The 10022-nt window shown below is 36.7% G+C and overlaps 1 protein-coding gene across 4 annotated transcripts; it reads right to left on the bottom strand.

Moving 5' to 3' along the window:
• Positions 1-5118: 5118 nt before the first annotated feature.
• LOC131333183 (protein CROWDED NUCLEI 4-like) lies at positions 5119-10002 on the bottom strand. Of its 4 annotated transcripts, XR_009201746.1 has the most exons (4): positions 8982-9996; positions 6978-7384; positions 6155-6410; positions 5119-5489 (listed from the first exon to the last, which is right to left on the bottom strand). XR_009201746.1 is itself a non-coding variant. In XM_058367554.1 (3 exons), exons 1-3 carry the CDS (start codon positions 9877-9879, stop codon positions 7113-7115), a joined length of 1134 nt encoding a protein of 377 aa, XP_058223537.1. In that variant the 5' UTR covers positions 9880-9996; the 3' UTR covers positions 5707-7112. The 4 variants fall into 4 exon arrangements, 2 of the variants coding, with proteins under 2 accessions (XP_058223537.1, XP_058223536.1); XR_009201747.1 differs by lacking the exon at positions 6155-6410; XM_058367554.1 differs by lacking the exon at positions 5119-5489 and having other exon boundaries at positions 5707-7384; positions 8982-9144; positions 9181-9996.
• Positions 10003-10022: the final 20 nt, after the last annotated feature.

Below are 10022 nucleotides of genomic sequence, written 5' to 3'. Positions count from 1 at the left end.
CTCAATCCAATACCTATAGGTGCTTCATCCAACCATCTAACTTTTCATTCAGATTTTCGGATAATGAAAAGTTATACGATTGGATCAAGCACCTATAGGTATCGGATTGAGATTATTTTATACGGGGACCCTTGAAAAAATATTTTACATTTAATGAACGGCTCGGATGATTTGTGTGGAACCCGTGGTGGGCCCCATAACAAAATCTGTGCACAATCTGTGCACAGATTGTATGTGTGTGTAGCATTTCTGTTATTCAATAGATCGAATTATTCGTGGACTCCCGTGTGCCAGTTGGTGTTGACAGAAAGGTTCTGTAATAACCTAGCATTTGTAGAGGCAGATTTGGATGGATTTTGTTGTCAAGATGTTATGTCTTCTCCAATTCAACACTCCTACTAATGTTTTCATTCACTTTGAATTTCTCCCTTAGCAGTCGATACATTGGACTTGTTTGTCAAACAGATAAAGTTTTGAATGGATAAGGAACAAAAATAATAAAAGATGAATATGTTATAAGGTGGAATTAGCTAAGAGCCCGTTCCAGAACACCTTCTTAAAAAATAAGTACTTATTTTACATTTTTAAACTCAAAAATAATATAAATGAAAAATAATTTTTTGATTTTTTTTGCACCGTATAAAAGATCTCATTAAAATCTTTCAAACAAGATCCATATTGCATATTTTTAGATTTCATTAAGCCCATTATTTTTTAGCTTGAAATTGTCTTCTTAAAAAATAAGTACTTAAAACCTGTTCCGGAACGGGGCCTAAGACCATCCACAGTGGTATAATCAAAAATGGATAACCAAAAGTTGACACATCAGCTTTTGATTATCCATTTAAGAGGTTGCTAAGTTTAACAATGTTGAGATCTACAATGGTCACTTCTAGTCCATAACCAAAATAAGGGGTCCACTACAATTTCAATCACTCTCTCTCTCTCCTTATGTTTTCCACCATTGATCACTTCCCTCCATTACATTTTTTTTGTGTGGCAAAAATATATCATTTACGTACCTTCCTTAATTTTGGAAAAAAATGGTGACTTTCATCCCTCATATTATGAATTTAGAAAAAAAATCATGTACTAAAAAAAAAAAAAATCAGATGTGCTCTTGAATTTGGAAAAGAATGCAAGGTTCTTCATGTACTCAACCACAAGGAGAGGAACGAAAAAAGAATAAAATAGAAACGGGAAAAAAAGGTGAAATACCTTAATCCAGCGACAATGAGTTGAATTGTAGATGATCGAAAAATACAAGCTTCCCTTTTGGAAGAAAAGAAAGAGAAACAGTTTGTGGGTAAAAGAGAATGAGATATAGAGCAGGCGAAGAAGAAAATACCATTTGAAACATGCGTGTAAACAATTTTGGAACCAATTAACTTATATGGTGTTTGATCCACAAATTTTGATTATTGAAAAATGTTGCTAGTTTTGATTATCCAAAACCCAAAATTTGATTATTTCTAAGAATGTTGCTAAGTTTGATTATACCATTGTGAGCCATTTTTTACACCAACATTGTTAACTTTAAAAATAATTTGTTTTTGATTATACCACTGTGGATGGCCTAAGAGGGAGGATTGGCTTATACTCAGTTTGAGTAGTAGTTAATAGTTGATATAAGTGGATAAAAGTGGATGATGTATGAATTTACTTAATAACCTTCATTAAATAATTATATTAAAAATAAAAAAAGGTTTGAGGGTCAATTTGGTCTTTCTTCCCACCCGTATAAGCTTATCCTAAGGTGGGGGGTGAGATTAGCTAATGCCCCTCCCAGGGCATAATTCTCCCCCTCTCCCTTATTCCACTTTCTTCTCCCCTAAAAGCAAGTACACCAATGGTTAGGAAAACTAACCATTAAACAGTGCCGAATTGTATTTTTGCTGGCTCCTTTTAACTTTCATTCTACACCAATGCTCTTCATAATCTTCTCCATTCCATTAAAATATTATAAATTACCCCATATGCCATAAGAGAGAGAAAAGGCAGAAAAGAGAGGGAGAGAGAGAATTGCTAGAAAATAATAAAAAAATGTGTAGATGGTGAATAGTGCTTAGCTATTTTTAGCTACCCATTTGAAGAAATGTATTTTACCTTTGTGTTTACCTAGTCTGTTGCATTGGAGTTTTGGAGGTTTACTTCTCTACTTTACCTAATTTTGTGGATATAGCTCATTTGATGTACTTGCTCTAAAGAGCAAGTTTACTAGTTGAAAGGTAAAAATGCTAGTAAATAGTGCATTTTTTTTATTTTACTTATTCATATAGCTTTCAACACTATATCAATACTTCTATTTTACCTATTATTTATTAGAATACTAATGCTCCGTTCCAGTACTCAATATAAGTACTTATTTTTTAGGGAAATTTTTATAAATGGTCCCTCTAGTTTGCATGAATTTTCATTTTCGTCCCTCTAGTATCAATTGTGTTACTTTTAGTCCTATAATTTACATTCTGTCTCAATTTCGTCCCTCTCACTTACGGCGTTAATGAAACAAACGGAATTAGAGGACAAAATTGTCATTTCTCCTCACAGAGGGACTAAATTGAGATTTCATGTAAACTAGAGGGACTATTTCTATAATTTTGTTTTTTACTTTGTTTTTGTAAATAAATTTAAAATACATCATATATAATATATTTCTCATCTCATTTTATATTGAATAATAAAAAATATGTTGAAATTTTGTAAAGTTTTTATTATATACATCACAAAAAATATGAGAAAATTCGAAAAACAACCCTTATGTTAATTGTCTTGGTCTTGTATTTTTTTTTTCAATTGAATTTTCACTATCGTTATTTTTTTTGTCACATGATTAAAAAGAAAAAGTTGTTCAGTACTGTAGTATTTAGAAATCTTGTAATTGTGTTTAATTAAGTAATGAAACACTATTAAATATTAAGAGATCAAATACATTAAAATATGGGTATAAGTGTATTTATTTTGGGACTTACTCATAAGATCACTCATATAACAAATAAACACGGATTTTTAATATTTTTTTGGGTGAAAAAATAAGAAGATTATAAGAACATGATACAAAGACATTAGCTAAGGGGTTGATTTGTGCATTTTTTAATATTTTTGTAATGTGTAATGAAATATAAATTTTTCAATATAGTTTGATTACCCAATAAAAAATAATTCAGTTGTCAAATACATTACTTATGGTCTTTTTTATTTTATTTGCAAAAAACGAAAGTAAAAAGTAAAATTTTAAAAATAATCCCTCTGGTTTGCATAAAATTTCAATTTGGTCCCTCTGTGAGAGAAAATGACAATTTTGCCTTTCAATTCCGTTTGTTTCATGGACGGCGTCAGGGAGAAGGACGAAATTGAGATGGAATGAAAACTATAGGGTTAAAATTGATACAATTAATAGTAGAGGGACGAAAATGAGAACTCGTGCAAACTAGAAGGACCATTTTTAAAATTTTCCCTATTTTTTAAGAAGGCAATTTTAAGCTCAAAAATAATATGTTTATGCAAATAATTTTTCTACCAATATGGATCTGGTTTGATAGATCTCATCAAAATCTTTTATACGGTGCAAAAGAAATCAAAAAATTATTTTTCATTTACATTATTTTTAAGTTTAAAAATGTAAAATAAGTACTTATTTTTTAAGAAGGTGTTCTGGAACGGGGCCTAATTCTTTTTTGGAGAAAGAGAGGGAGTGATAGGGAGGAGAGAGAAAAGAAACAATATTTTAATAGATGCATTGTAAGTAGTGGTTTGGTACATTTACCTAACATTTTTCACAAAGGCAAACTAGCTTCTTCTTTGCCGAAGCTGATGTAGGCTAGTTTTTGTGTCTTAATTAGATAAAATGGCTTCAAAGGCTTGTTTTGCTATGCTGATAAATTTGCTCTAACAAACACCCTCTACCCTATCCCCCTCCCTCTCTTGATACCCTTCCCTTAAACCCCAAACGGGCACTTATGTGAACCTTAACCTTTCATTTTTTGAACAATCGGTTGGTGTGGTTGGTTTTTCATTCTACCTTATAAAGCACAGGTTTTGAGTTTGAGTTGTTATAGAAGATGTGCTCGGCTTCCATTGTACAAAGTAATTACTAACTCTCTATCATCTACAAACATTCTATCATCTAGCAAAAACAAAAAAATCATTAAAATTTTTAATGACGAATAGAATTTCTTGATAAAATGGACTCCATCTCCACTCTCAATTTCATACTACAACTAATGACCCATACGACTCCGTACTCTCAATTTCCATAAGAAACCACCTATCATCAGTACAACAAGATGGACTTTTGATAACATTTGTTTGTGGCGGTTATTGGGAGATGCTATCTACAATGCCCCACATTTGTGGCCCAGCGGTTTTTCCTGGTTCGCTCAGAGCATCTCCAATTCATCTCCATTCCTCCAAAATAAAGAATGAATGTGACACATTGAGAGGAAATTTTGTAATTTATTTCCTTTTTTTTCACTTCTTGTACTTTTTAGGAGAATTTTTGAGGGACCCATCGTCTTTTTTAGAGTTTGGAGAAATTTTATACTCCAAATTTGCTTTTGGTCCTCCATTTTTAGAAGACCAAATTTACTTTTAGAGGACCAAACTCTAAAAAGGATGGTGGGTCCCTCAAAAATTCTCCCAAAAAGTACAAAAAGTGAAGAAAAAAGAGAATAAATTACAAAATCTCCCTTCAATGTGTCATATCCATCTTCTATCTTGAAAAAATAGAGATGGATTGGAGATGCCCTCACAAGAGAGACCACAGTTCGAGACTCTCTTCAGAAGTGTTTGGGTTCTCGTCAGGGGCTGTTGAATTTTACCATTTTTTCTTTTCTTTTTTTTTTTGGTTTTTGGAAAGTTTTCCTGTGCTCACATAAATCTGTTAAGGACTTTACAACCATCTTCTTATCCTGTTAATGATCTCAAAATCCACAAGGTCATATTTCTCTAGTACCTTTATCTCCAGGAAGTAGATACAAATGTAATCTCTGGTGCAAAAGAGTTTACTTTCTGAAAATTACCATAATCAGCAGTTTCAAAACTAGATCAAGCAACTTAAATATTACGGCCAAAAATAATTACACAGATTCGGCACCGTAATACTTCACTTGGCCAAGATTTTACCATGCGCAGCATTCAACAGAGAAACATGAATTCTCAAGTTAAAACAAAATACAAAACACGGCAGGTGTGTCCGTAGGGGTACATTTCCATGACCATCTAAGAAAGTATAGCCATGAGAACCCAATTCAAAATAGATCTGTATCTGGCATCGTTGCTCCACCATGATTTGATCAGGGGATTCTTACGGGGGGAGGAAAAATGCATCTTGTTTTTTGGGTAAGTCATGAACAACTGATTCAAATAACGAAGGGCTAACGTTTTACAGTCATCTAGACCATTCGGGTCAAATTCCTGGAACTCCAAAACAGATCACTCCAGTTTCCTCGTGGATCACCATCAGTCAGATACTTTACCAAACTACTTCTCTGTTGAAAATGTATACACAATAATTAACATAGAGAAGAGCAAATAAATAACAGCAATAGTGTGTGGTTACCTTTCAAAAGTGATGTTAACACTACTTAAGAGACAAAACCAAGGAATCTTGGAAACAAGATCGTTAGACTGCAAGCTTAAAAAACATGGGATGGCGAACAGGACTGCAAACATGGCAAGTAGTTTCTTTATTTTACACACGCAAGCACGCACGCACTGAGAGAGAGCATGAGATCAAATTAGGTTGTAATACCACAAACTTCTGCTATTTAGGACATGTGAAAAATAGATAGCATCTCTGCACAAACTATTTTCAACATTTGTCCCCTAATTGGCTGATTAGATCAGACATCTTAGTCTACAGAATTCACCGTTCACACTGGACAGGCGTTTAGGGTACGCCAGGAACACAGAGAACAAAGGTTACACATTAACCTCCAGGAGACCATGTTAAACTAGAACAAAGGTTACATATTAACCTCCAGGAGACCATGTTAAACTAGAACAAGCAATCCGGGAAACCAAGCACAAAAACTTTCTGCTGGTTTCGGGTTCAGAAGTTGTGGTGCTCCTTGACAGAAAGTGATATTTTCATTCTCCTAGAAAGAAAAATCACCACCAATAAATAGAGACTAACAAGAAATCCAATTCTTACCAGTATATGAGTTTCTGCTCTCTCTTTTCTACAAGAAAGAAGGTCTTTAGCAGAGCTTCCATGCCAGCTTGAAGAACAACCCCCATCTTTATCTCAAAAGTTTCATTATGACGGACTACATAGCTACAGAAGCGCATGAACCCATTTCTCTCATTAGAAACTGATAACAGTGTTTAAAACGGGAAGTTCCTGTGTTATGATGGAGCCACGGTGATGATGTTGGCACCGAATAAACCAACCATCAATGTGGGCATATCTACAAGTGAAACATCATACTTAATATATAAAACCCCCCTTCAAAAATAGATTTCACTAGGTGTATAAACCATGTTCATCAATTAAAATATTTTTTTTGTTTTCCATTGTTTTCCTCCCCAGCTATTAAACCCTCTTCAAAACCACCGCAGAAGTATTTGTGCTAGTACATATAATAAATTAGCCTTCCAAGACAGACAAATTATTAATATTGTCTATAGGCCCGTAGTAACAATTTAAAGATTACCATACTGTGCAAACTCAAGAACTAGAAGAAATCACCAATACATAGAAACATACATATTGAATGTAAAAACATGAAAGGAAAGAACAAAAAAGTAGAAGATCCCTCATACCACCGGATACTCTAGTCTCTAAGTACATTTTATCCTTCTATCTTCCGAAGGTAAGAAGGAGGCCATGCCCATAGAAGTAGACAATTCACCGGTATGACGCTATCCTTCATGTGCTAGGTGGTGGGTATTTTATAGCCCAGTAATCTATAAATTTACTTTTTCCTGATGATTACTAAAAGAAACAACAATAAACTAGCTTCTGCTAGTCATACCTGAGTGCATCACACTAGTTAAGCCCTCGATTCATGATCAACGAAGAGCCACCAACTATTCAACCTTACAAAACTTCCGATGAAGAGCACAAACAGAATTCATGCAGAGTTCAGGCTCCCTATTTAATGCCGAAATCATTTCAGCTTTAACTGCCCATAGTTTATTCCAGACACCTTTCTACAGAGCCTTGCAATCTCCCTCTTGCTGTCGATATCAGAACCAGAACTGGAGCTGTCTCCACTGTCAGAAGAATCTGAACCATCGGGCATGTCCGTCAACTCTTCAAGGAACTTTGGGAGAGGCTTCTTAGTTGGTCTCACGTCCTCATCATCATCCTTGGATAAAACTCTTTTTCTAGTGGGCATCTCATCATCACTATCAGCAATCTCGATGATAACCATAGATCCTACAACAGAAACAAACAACACCCTTTTCAGCCAATAAAAAAAAAAAAAAAAGAATCTCGAGCAGAATAACATTCACAACTTATTTGTACGAAAATCCACCGTATGATGGTAAACACACTCTAAAATTAATTCATTGGATATAAATTTCTTTGAGCCAACAACATCTTAATTAGTGGTGCCAACCACAAGTGGCCATGGCCACCAGAATCACAAGAAGGATGGAGTGCAGGACTACAAGTATTAAAGCCCATGCAACATAGTGATTAACATGCATCTTTGGTCATTTATTGGCTCGTGTAAATTGAACGCCATACACCAAGAACTTGAAACTTTATACATAGATAGGGTTTTTAACTAACTTAACATGTAAGGAATAATGTGGCAACGCCCACATGCACAGGGGCAAGGGTGTTGATACTTAAAACTAAAACGTTCCCTTCCAAAACCATCCCCACCCTCAAAATATCCCACTCTCCAAGTAATTGCTTTCATGCCTTCCACCAAAGAAACTGCCCGGACACGGCATCCACTTGTAAATTAATTCTTCGATTGTTTTAGGGCCCATTTAGGAGCCTGATTATTGCATTCTCCATTTTAAAATAATATTACCTCTCAATTTTTTGGTAATATTTAAGACTCTCTAGTTAGAAAAAAATGGAGACTTTCATATATTGTACTACAAATTTTGAGAAGTGGAAGGACGAGGACCAAAATAACAAAAAAAAAAAGTGAATCTAAATGAGTTAGTCATACCCATTATAATACCATAATAAATAACCAAGGGCAACATGGTAAAAACCAATCCATAATATATTTTGATAATTATCCTCCCAAACCCTACTCTATTTTAAAATCTATTTTGCACATATCTCTCAAACACTCTACAAATTCATAATCTATTACGACCATAATCCAAAATCCGCAAATCCAAATCGAAAATGAAAAAACAAAAAAATTGGCTCTCAAAGGGGCATTTCCACGAGATAATCCATAGCCAGTTCAAAGAAAGGAGAAATTGGTCAAAAAAACCCTTACAAGAGAATGCAAATCATTCAGCCATAACTTATCAAAAAAAAAAAATCATTCAGCCATACCTCAAACTGCAAAGCATAACACAAATTCTAACTATGAAGTTCTTAATGACTGGAATAACATCCTTGTCATTTTTCTTTCAAACATCTCACAACCTTGCCACTACCGGTTTAAGTTACACTAAAACGGGAAGTTTTTGAGGTTATGATGGAGCCCCGGTGATGGTGTTGTCGCTGGTGAAACCAACCATCAATGTGGACATATCTGAAAATGAAACATCATACGTAATATACAAAACCACCAATCCCATAGTAGATTTGCCTTAGGTAGAAACCATGTGCATCAACAAAAAATTTCTTTAGTTTTCAATCGTTTTCCTCCCCAGCTACTAAATTCTCTTTAAAGTATCAGTGCTAGTGAATAAATTACTATATGTTCTGTTGATCTCGAGATGCATACCAATCCTCAAACTATGCAAGTAAAAGTACCACCAAAACACATCATAAGCATTAAACAAACCCTAAACGTACGTATATGGTAGAAAGGAGTCCAAAAGAATAATACCATCCTCCCGATGACTACTTCTTCCAACCTTCACGGAACCAACAGCAGAGCCGCCTCCACCTCGCAACGAATTGGCTATTTCACCACAGTTTAATTCCTCTTTCACCAGTAACTCGGTTAAATTTTGATTCCCACTTCGCCCTTCCCGACCATCCAACGCCAACTCAGCAGCAGCAACGCCAGTCATCTCGGCCGCCACCTCAGCCACGGCTGGGCCCGCGCTCATCAACACGGCCGTGTCCTCCTCCAACCGCGCTGTCCTCCGGTTCAACTCCTCGAATCGGCTCTTACACTCCTCCAACTCCCGCTCCGCCTTCTCCTTCTCGGACTCCAACGACGAAACCCTACGTTGCAACTCCGCTAATCGGCTCTTACACTCCTCCAACTCCCGCTCCGCCTTCTCCTTCTCCGACTCCAACGACGAAACCCTACGTTGCAACTCCGCCTTCCCCAACTTCACCTCATTAGAATCCCGCCGCAGCCTCGCGTATTTCTCCTCCCAATTCTTCTCCCGCTCCCTTCCCGCCTTCTGATCCTCCTTAAGCCTAGCAATCCTACCATTCTGTTCCCTCTCGAGCCGTTCGATTGACGCGTGTTGCTCGTTCTCCGCGCGTGCGACCTGGTCTTTGAGAAGGTCGCGCTCTCGCCTGAGCTTGTCTCGCTCGTCGAACGCGACCAGCTTTGCAAGCGCCTCCTCGCCGTGTTTCTTCTCCATGGAGTCGTGCTGGGTCTTCCAGTAGCAGGCGTCTCTTCTGGCGGCTTCGTCGCGAGTGGTGAGGGTCTGTATGACCCTTTCGAAGTCTCGGGGGCGGAACGATGATTTTAGCCGCCAAATGAGTTGCGAGACGGTGCCGTTCTCGTTTGACGCCGGCGGCTGTGTGGAGACCGACGTGCGCATTGTCGTCTGATTTCGATTTCAAAACCCTAGCTTTTTTTTCTGGTAGACAGAGGGAGGGAAGGAGGAGAAACTGTTTGAGTGCGCGCGTGTTAGAGAGAGAGAGAGAGAGAGATGGGGCCATGGGGGTATTCTGGCACAAGTCC

This window comes from Rhododendron vialii, chromosome 7a (assembly GCF_030253575.1).
Source record: "Rhododendron vialii isolate Sample 1 chromosome 7a, ASM3025357v1".
In the NCBI taxonomy this organism is placed as follows: Eukaryota; Viridiplantae; Streptophyta; class Magnoliopsida; order Ericales; family Ericaceae; genus Rhododendron; species Rhododendron vialii.
This window is presented reverse-complemented; position numbering and strand designations above follow the sequence as displayed.

What these genes read in the sequence shown, in the direction of transcription:
- LOC131333183 (XM_058367553.1), bottom strand. Translation starts at nt 9,879, where the DNA reads ATGCGCACGTCGGTCTCCACACAGCCGCCGGCGTCAAACGAGAACGGC. An exon ending in AAGTAGTCATCGGGAGGATG is followed by an intron (nt 7,385 to 8,981) that starts GTATTATTCTTT and finishes TTTCTGTTGTAG; the next exon opens with GATCTATGGTTATCATCGAG.